General features: G+C 43.3%; 1 protein-coding gene across 5 annotated transcripts in view; it reads right to left on the bottom strand.

Annotated features, from left to right (window-relative positions):
• SERTAD4 (SERTA domain containing 4) overlaps positions 1-17,419 on the bottom strand; it is a 50,069-nt gene that overhangs the window by 17,035 nt on the left and 15,615 nt on the right. The window contains exons 1-2 of one of the 5 annotated variants that reach the window (XM_060754345.2): positions 8,253-8,459; positions 6,408-6,753 (exon numbers count right to left, since the gene is read on the bottom strand). In XM_060754345.2, coding sequence (XP_060610328.2) covers positions 6,408-6,732 — 325 coding nt within the window. In that variant the 5' untranslated portion in view covers positions 6,733-6,753; positions 8,253-8,459. Of the gene's footprint in view, positions 1-6,407; positions 6,754-7,527; positions 7,678-7,747; positions 7,890-8,252; positions 8,460-17,419 lie in introns of those variants that run through there. The other 4 variants (XM_060754343.2, XM_067463670.1, XM_060754344.2 and 1 more) reach the window with 4 other exon arrangements.

The following is a 17,419-nucleotide window of genomic DNA, read 5'->3' as shown; positions in this document are numbered from 1 at the left end:
CATGAATATATTTCTTTCATTCCAAGATTTTGTGTTGACAACTTGCCAAGAAGGCTCTCAAGGTAGATAAAAGAAAAATATTCAAACATAAAAAAGAAATCAGAAATATTAACATTTGCTGTTGTATTGGTACTAAATTACACTATAATTATGTTGATTTGAAGTTTAATCTTAAGTTATATATTTTTAAAATATATTCAGAGTCAGGCCTTGTTGGATCCTTTAGGGATTCCAAAGTAAAGTAAAACAGTGTGTAACTTTATTGGAGTGCTCTGTCTCACTGAAAACCTACAGCAAAGCCACTCACATCTCCAGTGAGTGGCTTTGCTTAGTTTCTGTAATAATAGACATTGTTTTTGGCAATCCTTTATAACCTGAGATAAGGAGGTTCTAGCCCAGACATGGGCAAATTTCTGCTCTCCGGGTGTTTTGCACTTCAACTCCCATCATTCCTAACAGCCTCAGGTTCCTTCCTTTCCCCCTTCAGCCTGGGGGTTAGGATGGGTGTGTGTGTGAAGGGGTTCCAGAGGGGTCACCAAAGACCATCAGACAACATATATTTCTGATGGTCTTAGGAACCCCTTTAGCAGAGAAAGCTCAGGATATCTCTGCCTGTCCTTCTCTTTCTTTTTTGGAAACAGATAGCGAATCCTACTACCAAAAGCCCTCCTCCACTTAGATTGGCTGGCCTCTTAGCCAAGAGGAGGGCTGTTTCTGAGACTCCAAACAGGGAAGGGAGAGCAGGCATGCTCGGCGCACTGCAGCATGGTGCGCATATGCAAGGGAGAGTGTGCGAGGCTAGAGGGAGGCTCGCACCAGCAAGTCCCTTCAAGGCATGTGGGATCTGTGCGGGAAGATTGGCCCAATTCTATCATTGGTGGGGTTCAGAATGCTCTTTGATTATAGTTAGTTGTGTATTTGTTCAGTCGTTTTTGTTCAACTCTTCGTGACCTCATGGATCAGCCCATGCTCCCTGTTGGTTGTGGCCAGCTCCTTCAAGGTCAAGGCAGTCATTTTAAGGATAACATTTTGCCCTTGGTCGGCCCCTCTTCCTTTTTCTTTCCATTTTTCCCAGCATCATTATTTTCTCTAAGCTTTCCTGTCTTCTCATTAGGTGGCCAAAGTACTTCGTTTTTCCCTGTAATAGCCTTCCCTCCAGTGAGCAGTAGGTGAACTATAAATCCCAGCAACTACAACTCCCAAATGTCAAGGTCTATTTTCCCCAAACTCCACCAGTGTTCACATTTGGGCATATTGAGTATTTGTGCCAAGTTTGGTCCAGATCCATCATCGTTTGAGTCCACAGTGATCTCTGGATGTAGGTGAAGTACAACTCCAAATCTCAAGGTCAATGCCTACCAGACCTTTCCAATATTTTCTGTTGGTCATGGGAGTTCTGTGTGCCAAGTTTGGTTTAATTCCATCATTGCTGGAGTTCAGAATGCTATTTGATTGTAGGTGAACCCAGGCATGTAGCGGGGGGGGGGGGGGGCAAATTCTCATGGCGGTCCGCGAGAAGGCCTTATTGGTACATTATTGAAACTGTTATGTTGATTCATACCATGATCTGATCACCATGCTCAATATATCCCATCTGTATGGGGGTATTGGGGTAATGATACAAAAGGTTTGCTAGGGTAGACCCTCTTTCACTCAGACTCAGCCCCCCCTCCTCGAATCAAACTCAGCCCCCCCCCCTCACGAATCAAAATCCTGGCTATAAGCCTGGGTGAACCACAAATCCCAGTAACTACAACTCCCAAATGACAAAATCAATCTTGCCCCCTAATCCCACTAGCATTCAAATTTGGGTTTATAGGGTATTTGTGCCAAATTTGGTCCAGTGAATGAAAATACATCCTGCATATCAGATAATTACATTATGATTCAGAACAGTAGCAAAATTACAGTTATAAGGTAACAACAAAAATAATTTTATGGTTGGGGGTCACCACAACATGAAGACCTGTATTAAGGGGTGGCGGCATTAGGAAAGTTGAGTAATAGGCCTGGGCGGTTTCGTTTCGTTAATTCGTAATTCGTTAATAATTCGTTAATTTTTCCAATTACAAAACGATAACGAACCATTCTGGAGCAATCATTAAAAAAACGAATTTTTAAACACGTTTTGTAAATGCTTCGTGTTTCGTTATTGTATTCGTTTCGTTATTGTTCAGAGGTCGTTTCGTTATTATTTCCGCATGTCTGGGCCAGTTTTATGGTTTAATTAGTGAAAAAAAATTATAATATCACACCAACAGTCAAGAACAGAGGGAGAGGGAAGCTTCAGAAGTTTTTGGAAGTTTTTTAGCGTATTTCGCGGTCGCATCCGCCATTAACGAATCGATTCGTTATTGTTTCGGAAATCGATTCGTTAATTTTTTACCATTTACGAAATTTCGTAAATATCGAACTTTTTAAAAGGAAAATTTTGTAATTATTTTAAATATCGAAACAAAAAAAAAAACCCCAAATACAAATCGATTTTAGAAACAAATTTTTGCGCTGTTACCCAGGCCTATTGAGTAACACTGTGCTAGAAGAAAGAAGAGCAGGGGATTCATTTGAATCACAGACCGTGAGCAGTTTGAACTGCTGAAGAAGCCAAAGACTTGAGGTCAGTGATGAAGTTTGCTGGAGGAATCCAGTAAGATGGAGGGGGGAAACTACATACACATGAAGAAACTGAAAATATAGATGTGGTGACAAATTTGTGAGGACTGTACCACTTCAGACTGCATGGCAGGATGTTAATGTGTGTTAAAAGTGCACATGAAGTCTTTTGTATCCAAATATAAAGAAGGCATTCTAAGGAGAAAGCTGGATGTTGCAATTCTCCCCAGTGTCTAGATTTGTATCTGGAGGGATTTTCCCGCTAGTAAAAAAAAAGAGGAGCATTTAATCCTATGACCTCCCACGATTGGTATGGTCAGAGTCCAAACATAAGTTACCATCTTATCTCCTGTTTGTGAAGCTGAAAAGACACACTCATCATCTTTATTACTTCATGTGTTGCAGAGCTTATCTGTGCCTTGCAAAACAGGATCTGGAATTAAAGCATTAGAAGTCTGAAAAGGAGACAGGAGAAGCATCCATTTCCACCAGGGTTTGATTTGCATTAGGACATATCAAGGTTCTATCCCCCCCCCCCCCCACACACACACACACACACACACACCAGTGAAAACTTCAATGGCACAGTTAGCGTTGAAGAAAAGGCCTTCTGGTGCAAAATGCCTTTTAAAACAACCAGTTTGTTCCCAAAATGAGCAACCCAACAAGGGCAGAGGACGAAGATGGAAAGATCCCAATCCCATGGTATGCTTCCCCTAATCCTTTCCGGTGCACGTTGCAAGAGAAATAAGCACCACCCCAGCACACAGATCTGATTCCTCACTCCAATCTCTTGTCTAGGAATTGTGTCAGAGGTCCCTACAAATATGGATGAGAGAGAGCTTATTTCTCCCTCTGTGGGCTTATTTCTCCCTCTGAGTGATGTACTCTGCTATGAGTCTTGCACTGCCCTACCAAGGATTACAGGATTGCAGGTCAAGATGGCCTAAGTGACTGGGGTCCCTTCGATACAGCTGAAAAAATCCCACCTTATCTGCCTTGAACATGAATATATGACAGTGTGGACTCTGATAATCCAGTTCAAAGCAAATATTGTGGGATTTTCTGCCTTGATATTCTGGGTTTTATGGCTGTGTGGAAGGGCCCTATGGCAAAAAGCACACCTGACAGGGAACAGATCCTTTTGGAACAACAGCAGCATCTCTTCCAATCACAAGGGCTAAATGTACCTTCCTTGTAGAGAAACATAGGCGCTTCTGCATACCAAAGGGAAACCACATGAAGAAAGAGTAGCTCCTGGCTTTACCCATTAATACAGTAGTTCTCAACCTGGGGAAGTTTGGATCAATTCTACCATCAGTGGGGTTCAGAATGCTCTTTGATTGTAGGTGAACTATAAATCCCCACAACTACAACTCCCAAATGTCAAGGTCTATATTCCGCAAACTCCCAACAGTGTTCAAATTTGGGTATATTGAGTATTTGTGCCAAGTTTGATACAGATGCATCATTGTTTGAGCCCACAGTGTCCTCTGGATGTAGATGAATTGAATCACAACTCCAAAACTCAAGGTCAATGCCCACCAAACCCTTCCTTCCAGTATTTTGTTGGTCATGGGAGTTCTGTGTGCGAAGTCTGGTTCAATTCTGTCATTGGTGTCCAGAATGCTCTTTGATTACAGGTGAACTATAAATCCCAGCAACTACAAATCCCAAATGACAAAATAAATTCCCCCCCGAGACCCCCCCCCCCAAATATTCAAATTTGGGCATATCAGGTATTTGTGCCAAGTAGGGTTAAGTGAATGAAAATACATCCTGCATATCATATATTTACATTAGGATTCATAACAGTAGCAAAATTACAGTTATGAAGTAGCAACATGAAGAATTGTATTAAGGGGTTGCAACGTTAAGGTTGAGAACCACTGGATTAGAGAGATGGGCCAAAACTAACAAAATGAAGTTCAACAGGAAAAAATGCATGACATCCCACTTAGGCAGAAAAAATGAAATGCAAAGATACCAAATAAGGGGTGCCTGGCTTGACTTGTTCTCGCAGGGAACAAGTTAAACATGAGCCAACAATGTCATGCGGCAGCTTAAAAAGTCAATGGGATTTTGGCCTGCATTAATAAAAGTATAATGTCTAGATCCAGGAAAGTCATGCTACCACACTATTCTGCCTTGGTCAGACCACACCTGGAATCACACTGTGTCCAATTCTGGACACCGCAACTGAAGGGCGATGTTGACAAGCTGGAATGGGCCCACAGGAGGGCAACTAAAATGATCAAGGGCCTGGAGAACAAGCCCTATGAGGAGCGGCTGAAAGAGCTGGGCATGTTTAGCCTGAAGAAGAGAAGGCTGAGAGGAGACATGACTAGGGCCATGTATAAATATGTCAAGGTGGAGGGAGCAAGCTTGTTTTCTGGAGACCAGGACATGGGACAATGTCTTAAAATACAGGAAAGGAGATTCCACCTGAAAGTGAGGAAGAACTTCCTAACTGTGAGAGCTGTTCAGCAGTGGAACTTTCTGACCCAAGTGGAGGCTCCTTCTTTGGAGGCTTTTAAATAGAGGCTGGAAGGCCATCTGTCAGGGGTGCGTGGAAGGCAATTTTCCTGCTTCTTGGCAGCAGATTGGACTGGATGACCCACAAGTCTCTTCCAGTTCTATGTTTCTATGATTCTATGGCAGTTGCTCTCTTGGGAGGCACCTCCATTGAAGCATTAAAACAGTCTTGAGCAGGCACAGGCAAACTTCAGCCCTCCAGGTGTTTTGGACTTCAACTCCCACAATTCCTAACAGGTCACATTCCAGAGATGCAAGGTCAGAAGGAGAAATGAGCTCAGGGGAGGAAGATGCAAGGGAGAAAGATGCAACTACAAATGGATAAGCTAATGAGCAGCAGTTAGATAAGAGATTGATGTTTCATCAACATAGAGTTTCTCATGATGCAATTCAAAGTCAAGTCACTTAGCCAAGAAGCCCTTATCACCCTTTGAAGGGAATCGGCAAGGTTTTCTGTCTACATTTGAGACACCAGCAGATGATTTCCTAAATCCAAACACCGGGAGGGCCCAAGTTTGCACACGTCTGGTGTAGACTCATATAATCCCGTTCCAAACATAATGTGGATGATCTGTTTTGATCATCTAAATCAGGGGTCCTCAAACTTTTTAAACAGAGGGCCAGGTCACAGTCCCTCAAACTGTTGGAGGGCCAGATTATAATCTGGAAAAAAATGAATGAATTCCTGTGCACACTGCACATATTTTATTTGTTGTGCAAAAAACACGTAAAATAATACAATAATTAAAATGAAGAACAATTTTAACAAATATAAAGTTAATTAGCATTTCAATGGGAAGTGTGGGCCTGCTTTTGGCTGATGAGATAGGATTGTTATTGTTGTTGTGTGCTTTCAAGTCGTATCAGGCTTAGGTTGACCCCGAGTGAGGGCCGAGTAAATGACCTCGGAGGGCCGTATCTGGCTCCCGGGCCTTAGTGTGAGGACCCCTAATCTAAATTATATGGCAGTGTAGAAGGGGCCTCGGAGGGGTAAACTACATATTGTACTCGTCCAGAGCATGAACAGACTGTTAGGAATTGTGGGAGTTGAAGTCCAAAACGCCTGGAGGTTCAATGTTTGCCCATACCTGGGCTAGAGTGTAGTCTGTCCCAGCAGCCCAATTAACTGGTAAGGTTGGTCTGAAGACAAAATTAGTACTGATGATGATGTGACAGCAATGGAGGTGGGGGCCCTAGGAGTCATTGTTGGTGAGTCCTTGGGTCAGAACACCCACTCTGTGGCTTCTCCAGCGTCTTACCTGCTGCTGCTGCTGCTGGGGGTGGCCCGCCCAATGAGCGGCCTTCGTTACTGCCCGGAGGTGGCTGGTGATGAGGCTGCGCCTGGCCCTGGCTGCTGGGGCTGAGGCTGCTGGGGCTTGGGATGCTGCTGCTGCTGCTGCTGCTGCTGCTGCTGCTGGAAGAGGAGGCTGCTGCTGCTGCTGCCGCCTCGGAGGCAGGGCTGCTGCTGGTGGTGGTGCTGCTCTTGGTGCAATAACGCGGCTCCCAAAGCGGCTGGAACTCTCCGGCTCCCTCGGAGGAGACAATGGGCTCGCAGAAGCTGCTCAGGGGCAGCACCAGAGTCATGGTGGCGGCGGCGCCTCCGATCTGCCGGCGGAGAAGGAGACAAAGATGGGGTCAGGGAGGAGAGGCGAGGCGAGGCGCAACCAACCACTCGCCCTGCCCTGCCCTGCCCTGCTTTGCCAGGCAGCGGCCATGGCAGTCAGGCTGGCACTCCGCGCTCGCCCCTTACTCTCCCCCTTCCTTCCACTCTCCACCCTCCTTCCTTCCCTTCTTTTCTTTCCTTCCCTTCTTTTCTTTCCTTCCCTTCCTACCTTCCCTCCCTCCCTTCCCCTTCATTTCCTTTCTTCCTTCCTTTACCTTCCTTCCCTTTGCTTCCCTTCCTTCCGCATCCTTCCTTTCCCTCCCTCCTTTCTTCCTTTCCTTCCTTTCCTTCCTTCCGCCTCCTTCCTTTTCCTCCCTCCTTTCTTCCCTTCCTTTCCCTTCCTACCCTTCGCCTCCCTTCCTTCCTTCCCTCCTTTCCCTTCCCTCCTTTCCCTTCCTTCCTTTCCCTCCCCCTCCCTCTCTTCCTTCCTTCCTTCCTTCCTTCCTTCCTTCCTTCCTTCCTTCCTTCCCTCCCTTCCCTTCCCTTCCCTTCCCTTCCCTTTTCCTCCCTCCCTCCTTCCATCCTTCTCAACCCCGGCTTGCCTTCCTGCCCCGTTGTCCCCTCTCCGCCGCCCCTTGTCTGTGGCTTTCGCCTTGCCCGCATCTCCCCTTCCAATGGCATGATTCTCGCCCCGCTCCAAAACACAAACGAGGGGGAAGCAGGTCCAGTAAGTGACCCCTACTACACACAGCCCCAAGGATCCCGGTGGCACTTACTTCCAGGTGAAGGTGTTTCAGGTTGGTCGCCTTTTCCCCTACTGTCAAAGGCGAGCCTTCCCTCCTTGGCTCTCTTGGCTCTGCCTTGCTCCCTTTGCCACTCACGGCTCTCTCTCCCTCTCTACACTTAATTCAGGCACTCTCCTCCGCCTCCTTTTCCTTCCCCCCCCCCCCTCCCGAGAAAGAAAGAAAGAAAGGAAGCTGTAAAATCCAAACAAACCCGCGATGCTCCCAGATTGCAAGAGGGATCACTTGATTCTCTCCACATTCAGCGACCTCAGCAGCAACGACATGGTATGGCTTGTTTGTGCGCCTCGCTCTTCTCTCTGCCTCTCCTTCCCTGGCTTTCTTCTCTCCCCCCCCCCCCTCTCTCTCCCTCTCTCTTTTCTTTCCCTCCCCAAGCGAAACAGAGCGAGACTCTTAGGTCGTTGTTTCCACCAGCCCCGATTGGGCTGAACTGGATCTGCCTCCAGTCAAAACACTGAGATTAAGACAGAAAATTGGCTCCGGTTTCAAGCCGTGAGTTGCAGTCCCACAGGAGCCAAGCACAACATCAGTGGAGCAAGCAGAATATTAAACAGGAGCAGGAACTCCGGGGCCAGAGCCAGGCCGGGGAGTGAGGGGAGCCCCTTCCCTCCCTCCCTCTATCCATCCACCCAGAGAGAGGGAAAACTTTCTGAAAGAGGCAAGCAGACCCACTTCAGAAGACACTTTCTTCTACTTACAGTCCTTCACCCTGCTCTTTGGCACACAAACCAGACAGCCTCCTCTGCCTTGCCTTCCACTTTCCAAGAAACAAGAATAAATGTCTTTCCTTTTCAAGATTCCAGATATTTCTGAACCCAAGTGCCAAAAAAACTCACAAGGAAAGGGAGGGAGGGCAAGGGCAAGACGGGAATGGAAAAGCAGCAAGAGAAGGATTCAAAACCTGCCTGGACTAGATTAATGGGACAGGAAGGGTCATGACGAAGAATAATAAATCAAGATGAAGCCAGACCCAATTTGGTTGCTGTCCAAATGTCTGAAGAATCTCTTTGTTATGTCAGCCAAGAATGGAGGGGTGTGGATGCATTCACCCCTGAGCGCTGGGCTGGGCTGGGGCCAAAAAGCTTGAAGCCAAGAAGCAACTGCTTCCCAAAATGTCCACTTGGAAATAACTAACAGATCTGGGCAAACTTGAGCTCTCCAGGCTGATGCGAAAAACGTAGCTGTCTGAGGCTGTTAGGAATGGTGGGAGTTGTAGTCCAAAACACCTGGAGAGCCCAAGTTTGCCCATGACTCCTTTACGTGTTGTCTATCTTTCAACATCCTTCACAATCTTGAATGTAATAGATTCAGATTCTCTGAAAGTATAATATCCCAGATCCTATATAGCAGCGATTCCCAACCTTTTTTTTGACCAGGGACAACCTTGACCAGGTCCCACCTTGACCAGCACCCATCTTGACCTGGGCCCAACCTTGACCTGGGCCCACTTTGACCTGGGCCCACTTTGACCTGGGCCCACCTTGACCTGGGCCCACCTTGACCTGGGCCCACCTTGACCTGGGCCCACCTTGACCTGGGCCCACCTTGACCTGGGCCCACCTTGACCAGGGACCACCTTGACCAGGGCCCACCTTGACCAGGGACCATTTTGACCAGGGAACACTTTGACCAGGGACCACAAGCATGTGGACAATTTCAACAGAAAGGAGGAAACCATGAAAATGAAGAAAATCTGGCTACCAGCATCTAAAATCAGGACAGTAAATAAAGAGCAACATACAAAAAACAGGGGAGTTCTAGAAGACAATCAATTGGGGCCAGCTAATGTCTTCCAACAAAGGATCTCCCAGGCAGCAATCAGCTAGGCTTTGAAGCTACATGGCCATTAAATGCAAATCAAGGTAGCCAATTGCAATATTGACACTTGCCTCAAGCAGACAAGAGTTCTTTCTCCCACCCTGGACATTCCAGATATATAAACCTCACAATCTCTGAGGATGCCTACCATAAATGTGGATGAAATGTCAGGAGAGAATGCTTCTGGAACATGGACATACAGCATGAAAAAGTCACAGCAAACCACCAATAAAGTACTCCTTAACCCATTATGTTGTCCAGCAAGCTATGAAATGGTCATGTAGCCACCACTCATTGTTTAACATATTTTGGAAATGTTTCCCACACAGGAATATATTAGATATGTCTTCCTTTTAAAAAAAACCACTTTGTTAATTCTGTTTTCTCATCACAGTCCACTCTTCCTAGGAAGGGATATTAGTTCAGAACAACTTAGTCATGGTTAATTTCTTTTGAAATTGATTAAATTCAGGTTACTTGCCACTACTTGTTCCACCGATTTTAATAGCATTTGGGTGTACTTGAATGGGAGACCGCCAACGAACACCAGGTGCTGTAGGCTATAATTCAGAGGAAGGAACCAGCAAAACCACCTCTGAGTATTCCTTGCCTAAGGAAACCCTATGAAATGCATGGGTTCTCCATAAGTAAACAGGCAACTTGAAGGCAGACTCGTTTTTTATTTTTGGGACTCATTTTTTATTTTTGTAAAATGTGTAAATTAAATTATAAATTAAATTAAATTATAAAAACAGTCATACAAACCAGTTCTCTGAAGGAATTCTCCACAAGGAGGTACAGTGAGAGCCACAATATCCCTACGCCAGTGATTCCCAACCAAGGACCACTTGAGCAGGGACCACTTTGACCAGGGACCACTCTCCAATATTAGTCCCAAAAGGGTTAAGAATCAATTTTTTATTTCAATTTCAATTACTTCTACCCCGCCCTTCTCACACCCGAGGGGGATTCAGGGCAGCTTACAAGCAAAGGCACGATTCGATGCCTATATCACATTATACAAAACATATAAAAACAGTTTAAGCAAACTGGTCAACTTTAGATTTGGTTTGGTTATTTGGGGTGCTGATTTGGAAAATTGCAGTGGATAAGACCACATAAGCTCTAGTTTCTGATGCAGAACATATGCCATCCAGTAGTCGCCATCTGCTCGCCCACAGAAAACCATATTTAATAATCTAGACCTGATGTGGTAGCAGCAATCTTTCATGGGTAGTCAGCCTCTCCCCACCCGACATCCCTGTTGCCTCCACACTAGTTGCTCTTGTTGCCACGTGGTTTTGAAGCAACGGTGTAGTAATGGTGAGGCCAGGAACCATATTTTCATTCTTGCAGACCACTGGTGGTCGCTGGACCATAGGTTGGGAACCACAGCACTAACAGGTGAAGACATTTTTATTTAGGCAAACTTTTGAATCTTGAATGTTTAATTAGGAAATTATAAGATGTTCATAAGAAAAGTTGTGTTTTAAAATGTTTTAATGTTTATTATCTTTTATCGAGGAGCCCCCAGTGGTGCCATGGGTTGTGTTGTGCCGGCAGAACTGAATCATAGAATCATAGAGTTGGAAGAAACTTAATGGGCCATCCAGTCCAACCCCCTGCCAAGAAGCGGGAATATTGCATTCAAAGAACCCCTGACAGATGGCCAACAGGTCACAGGTTTGAGTCCAGGGAGAGCGCGGATGAGCTCCCTCTATCAGCTACAACTCCCCATTGTAGGGACATGAGAGAAGCCTCCCACAAGGATAATAAAACATCAAAACATCCGAGTGTCCCCTGGGCAACATCCTTGCAGATGACCAATTCTCTCACACCAGAAGCAACTTGCAGTTTCTCGTCACTTCTCACACAATTTTTAAAATCGAAAATATATTTTAAATATATTTAATTCCTTTTTAATGTTTTTACAATAATTGTTTTAATTGTTATTTTTTACATTTATATCTATTTTACCCGTTGAGATTAGGCAAACCCCCACTCTAGCAGCCTTTAAGAAAGATCTAAAGACTTGGCTTTTCCGATGTGCCTTTGGAGAGTGACCATATCTTCCATTTCTGTCTGTTTCATCTACAGAGTTGTTCTCATGATGCACTTTCTCCCCGCCCTTAATGAAGCTCTAACCCCACTGTTCATCCCTTTGAACTCCTCCCACACAAATACACTTTTCCACTCCTATTTCACCTAGGGTTTTATCATTTTATCTTGTGCATTTGGCCCACCCATTGTATTTTATTTTCCACTATGTTATTTGGCACTGCTTATTTTATTCTGTTATTTTATTTATTTTATTTTGTTACTTTATTTGCTTTGTATTTTATTTTGTTATATTGTATTTTTGGGCTTGGCCTCATGTTAGCCGCCCTGAGTCCCCTTTGGGGAGATGGTGACAGGGTGTAAATAAAAATTATTATCATCATCATCATCATCTGCCTTGAATCCTATACAGGGAGAAAGATAGGATATAAATTAATAAATAATAACTAATAAATAAATAAAATACTGTATTCCTGAGTTTGGCGCTAGCTCCATAAGCGGAAGGAATGTCAAGTCATGCTGCCTCTTACATATTTGTACCACTATGTGATGGGATCATAATAAATTGTGGCAAGTTCTTGGTGGTATGGGCATAACAAATCACATTGTCTGTCTCCTGAGGAATCTGTATAAGGACCAAGTAGCAACAGTCAGAACTGACCATGGAACAATAGACTGGTTCAAGATTGGGAAAGGCGTATGACAGGGTTGTATACTCTCACCCAACCTATTAAACTTGTATGCGGAGCACATCATGCGATGTGTGGGGCTTGACAAATCCATGGCTGGAGTTAAAATTGCTGGAAGAAATATTAACAGCCTTAGATATGCAGATGACACCACTTTGATGGCTGAAAGTGAGGAGGAGCTGAGGAGCCATCTAATCAAGGTGAAAGAAGAAAGCACAAAAGCTGGGTTGAGGTTAAACATCAAAAAAACCAAGATTATGGCAACAAGAATGATTGACAACTGGGAAATAGAGGGAGAAAACATGGAGGCAGTGCCACTTTTTATTTCTAGGTGCAAAGATTACTGCAGACGCAGACTGCAGCCAGGAAATCAGGAGACGATTACTTCTTGGGAGGAGAGCAATGACCAATCTTGATAAAATAGTGAAGAGTAGAGACATCACACTGGCAACGAAGATCCACATAGTTAAAGCAATGGTATTCCCCATAGTCATCTACAGATGTGAGAATTGGACCATAGGGAAGGCTGAGCGAAGGAAGATAGATACTTTTGGACTCTGGTGCTGGAGGAAAGTTCTGAGAGTGCCTTGGACCACTAGAAGATCCAACCAGTCCATACTTAAGGAAATAAAGCCCGACTGTTCATTGGAGGGAAGGATAGTAGAGGCAAAGATGAAGTAATTTGGCCACATCATGAGAAGACAGGAAAGTTTAGAGAAGACAATTATGCTGGGGGAAATGGAAGGAAAAAGAAAGAGGGGCTGACCACGAGCAAGATGGATGGGATCCTTGAAGTGACTGGATTGACCTTGAAGGAGCTTGGGGTGGTGATGGCCGACAGGGAGCTCCGGAGTGGACTGGTCCATGAGGTCATGAAGAGTCGGAAATGACTGAACAAATGAACAACAACAACAACATGTGATGGGAAATTGATAGACATATTTCAAGGATGAGAACTAGGTGAACTTAACTTATTTTCTGTAAACAAGTGCGGCATAAAAGGCTGGCTTTTGTGGCCTCGTCTATGTTCAAAAATCTGTTTACAAAGCTTTGCGAGAATCTTAGCAGTATGGAAGCCAGACCAAATTTATATTGAAGCCAGCTCTTAATCCTTAGGCGACCACAGATTTTCCATGTTGCCAGCCAAATGCATACATTAGGAGAACACCCCGAGGCACGCGAAAGCAGCCTGAAGGTTAAAGTGTCATACTTTCATCGCCTGCACAAAGTTCTCTTCAGTAAGAGATTTCTCTTCAGTGCTACACTCTTCCATTTGTTCACTCTTCCTTTAGCAACTACTCCATTTTCACTCACTATTCCTTTAGAGTCATTATGATGCTAATGAGGGAACTGTAATGATGCCATTCACAATGTCAATGAAAAAGAGTCTTTATGTGCTTCCAGAATGCTACTAAAACAGAAGTTAAATTTAAAATGCTTGTTACAATAATGCTGCAAATCTGACTAAAATCCCTAAAGGCCAGAAAGTGGAGTGGAGATAGAAGAAATGGTAGGTATTGGTAGGGCTTCATTAATTACCCTATATTCTGTAGCAACCACGTGTAGTATAACTGCTAATTCTGAAACTCTTTGATGTCTTAGGTCCATGAGGCCACAATGTTTTCCCTTATGATGAAAAAATGCAATGGAATGTACCTATTTTGATAGAGGAATGCTTATTTGTAACAGTTTGACATTAATATTTTATTTTTAAATTCTATAATCTGCCTTCCCGTCTACTAGAACTCTCAAGCCAGCTCACACTACAAATGTATTTAAATGTAATCATTAATATTAAAACTCAACTGTGCCAAGTGACATACAGTTGACTCCTAGCAGGTATATAATGTCTGCTGCACATAAGGAGCATCTTAATGGGCTGAGCATAACCTTATTATTCAAACTGGTCTGAAACTGGTTCATCATAGCTGAATAATTAGAAATGTAGGTTAGTAGAATTTGTCATTAAATTGTCAAGGAGGTTTGGGCTGAATTATGAAAACAGAATGTTAGCTAGGATGTTTCAGCATTTTAAGAAGAACTGTTACAGATTATGGTTGTGTCTCCTGTTTGATGCATTTGTAGTACATATGCTGAAATACTAATTAGCTCAAAGCTTCTCTGTGGACTCATTCTAACTTGTGAGTGGGTAAGGTAAAGGTTTCTCCTTGACATTAAGTCTAGTCATGTCCGACTCTGGGGGGTGGTGCTCATCTCCATTTCTAAGCCAAAGAGCCGGTGTTGTCCATAGATGCCACCAAGGTCATATGGCGAGCATGACTGCATTGAACACCAATACCTTCCCACTGAAACAGTACCTATTAATCTATTCACATTTGCATGTTTTCGAACTGCTAGGTTGGCAGAAGCTGGGGCTAACAGCGGAACTGTACCCAGCTCCCTGGATTTGAACCACCGACCTTTCAGTCAGCAAGTTCAGCAGTTCAGCAGTTTTACCCACTGCACCATCAGGGGCGCAGAGGGTTAATAAAGAGTTTTGCTCTTTATTTACTGTTCCGATTTTAGAGTTTTTTAATACCGGTAGCCAGATTTTGTACATTTTCATTTCTGTTGAAATTGTCCACATGCTTGTGGGTTCTCTGTGTTGTCTGACATGGTGGTTGTTAGAGTAGTCCAGCATTTCTGTGTTCTCAAATAATATGCTGTGTCCAGGTTGAACACTCATAAAACAGAGGAATTCCAGACAGGAAACAATCAGGGCCAGCTAACACCTCCCAACAAAGGATTCTCCCAGGCAGCAACCAGCCAGGCTTTGAAACTGCAAGGCCATTCAATGCTAATCAAGGTGGCCAATTGCAACATTCACACTTACCTCAGGCAGACAAGAGTTCTTTCTCCCACCCTGGACATTTCACAGGTATATAAACCTCACTTGCCTAGTTTCTAACAAACATCACAACCTCTGAGAATGCCTGTCATAGATGTGGGCAAAACATCAGGACAGAATGCTTCTGGAATGTGGCCATACAGCCCGGAAAACTCACAGCAACCCAACAAGCAAAACATCAATTTATGCAAATATCCACCATTATGGAATCGTATAGAGCCAGTAATATATAGTAATTTGGAAAATCAGATTTTGAATGTCTGCTCAGCCATTAAAACCCACTGCGTGACTTTGGATAGATCACACTCCCTCAGTCTCAAACAAAGGCAGTGATAAATCCCCTCTGAATAAATCTTGCCAAGAAATCCTGTCCTGAATTCGTCTTGGGGTCACCATACATTGGAAACAACTTCAAGGCAAACAAAAACCACAATGAGAACTTCAGCTTGCTATTTTATGCAGATAAGAAAATGAAATATATAACATCACCATGTCTATTAGAAACTATGGTCTTTCACAACCCATGTAGTAAGTTTGGGGTGTTTATATTTTACACAGTAGTTTACTTTTTGTACTTTCCTTTCTGTTTAGCATCTACCTAACTGCCTGAGCAATCCAATCATTCCTTTAACAGTTTCAGGAAAGAGAATTGTCAACATGCATTCCACTGAACCATTAAGATGGGACAAACTGCATCTGCTATAACTGTGCATAATCTGAAAACTAGGAAATCTTGTTGTGACATTTTGCTGGAATTTGTGCACTTCTGCTCTGTTATGAATTGCTTCTCCTTTATGCAAGAAGACATGTGCAGGGTGGCTATTATACATTATATTATGTAGTTCGTTGCTACCAGGCAAGGTTTTTAACATGTTGATATTTTACAGCCAGGCTTCTATTTCTATCCTTCAATTCAATATGAATATAGAATTTTTGAGTTAAAATCTTTTTTTATAATCTGAGTTTTTTTCCATCTATTTTTGAAGCAATTTTTCTAGCATTTATTAATCTGTATATGGCTAATAGGTAATACTTGGCATTGAGTTGAGGTAATTTTTTTGGGCTGTATGACCATGTTCCAGAAGCATTCTCTCCTGACCTTTTGCTTGCATCTATGACAGGCATCCTCAGAGGTTGTGAGGTCTGTTGGAAACTAGGAATGTCTATGGTGGGAGAAATAACTCTTTGTTTGTTGGAGGCAGGTGTGACTATTTGAATTGGCCACCTTGATTAGTATGTAATGACCTAGCAGTTTCAAGGTATAGCTTCTTACTTTGTTGAGAGGTGAATAGCTGTCCCTGATTGTTTCTTGTCTGGAGTTCCCCTGTGTTTGAGTGTTGTTCTTTATTTGCTGTTAAAATTTTAGAGTTTTTTTTAATACTGGTAGCCAGATATTCATTTTGATGGTTTCCTCCTTTCTGTTGAAATTGTCCACATGCTTGAGGATTTCAATGGCTTCTCTGTTAGGTTGACATGGTGGTTGTTAGAGTGGTCCAGTATTTCTGTGTTCTCAAATAATATGCTGTGTCCAAGTTGGTTCATCAGGTGCTTTGCTATGTCTGGGCTTGGCAGTTTTGGCAGTTGGCACTTTTACAATACTTGGCACTTTTACAAAAGCCAAAGCAAAGACGATGATGTAAATAAAATTACTGAAATCCAGTGCCAAAATTTTCTTCCTGGACAAATAATCCAGAAACTACTGAGAGGAACAGGAAAATTCACAGGGTTATACTATGATTATACTTGGCCAAGTAGAGGTCAGTGATCTGGTGACCAAGGCTCGTTTGTTGCAAAATTCTGCCCTGAAGCCATACTGAAGTAGAGATATATAATTAGTCTCATCGGAGTGCCTGATAGGGCAATATTATACATTAGTACACCAACATAAGCCCCACCAAGTTCAATGTGCATTACTTCCAGGATTCTGGGCATTAGGAGTAGAGTACTTAGTTTACACAAGAAAAAGATTTTAATGAGATAATTGTTCTTAAACTACTTGCAATCTAAGAAATTTAGAAGCGGTTGCTGAACTATCTCTTTCAAGGCTAAATGGATAATGTCAGAAATAAAAAATTAACTAGGTATTTTTAATTACAAAAATGTGAGTCAAGCACCTAAAGGATTAAATGGATACAATGACTCAGCAAAAACTGCAGTTCAATATAAGTAGGTGTGCCTGTAGCTTAGTACGTCTCGTTATTAATTGCCCTCAGTTCTGTAAGCTGCCTTGAGTCCCCTTCGGGGTAGAGAAAAGTGGAATATAAATATTGTGTGTCTGTGGTCTGTGTGTCTGTGTATGTATGTAGGTGTGTGTGTGTGTGTGTGTGTGTATGTATGTGTGTGTATATGTGTATATATATATATATATATATATATATATATATATATATAAAGCCTTGATATGAGAAGACCTCAGAATGAGTAGGCTCCAGTGTTAGTAGGCCTCAGTGTG

Source organism: Anolis sagrei, chromosome 1, assembly GCF_037176765.1.
Source record: "Anolis sagrei isolate rAnoSag1 chromosome 1, rAnoSag1.mat, whole genome shotgun sequence".
Classification (NCBI taxonomy): domain Eukaryota; kingdom Metazoa; phylum Chordata; class Lepidosauria; order Squamata; family Dactyloidae; genus Anolis; species Anolis sagrei.
This window is presented reverse-complemented; position numbering and strand designations above follow the sequence as displayed.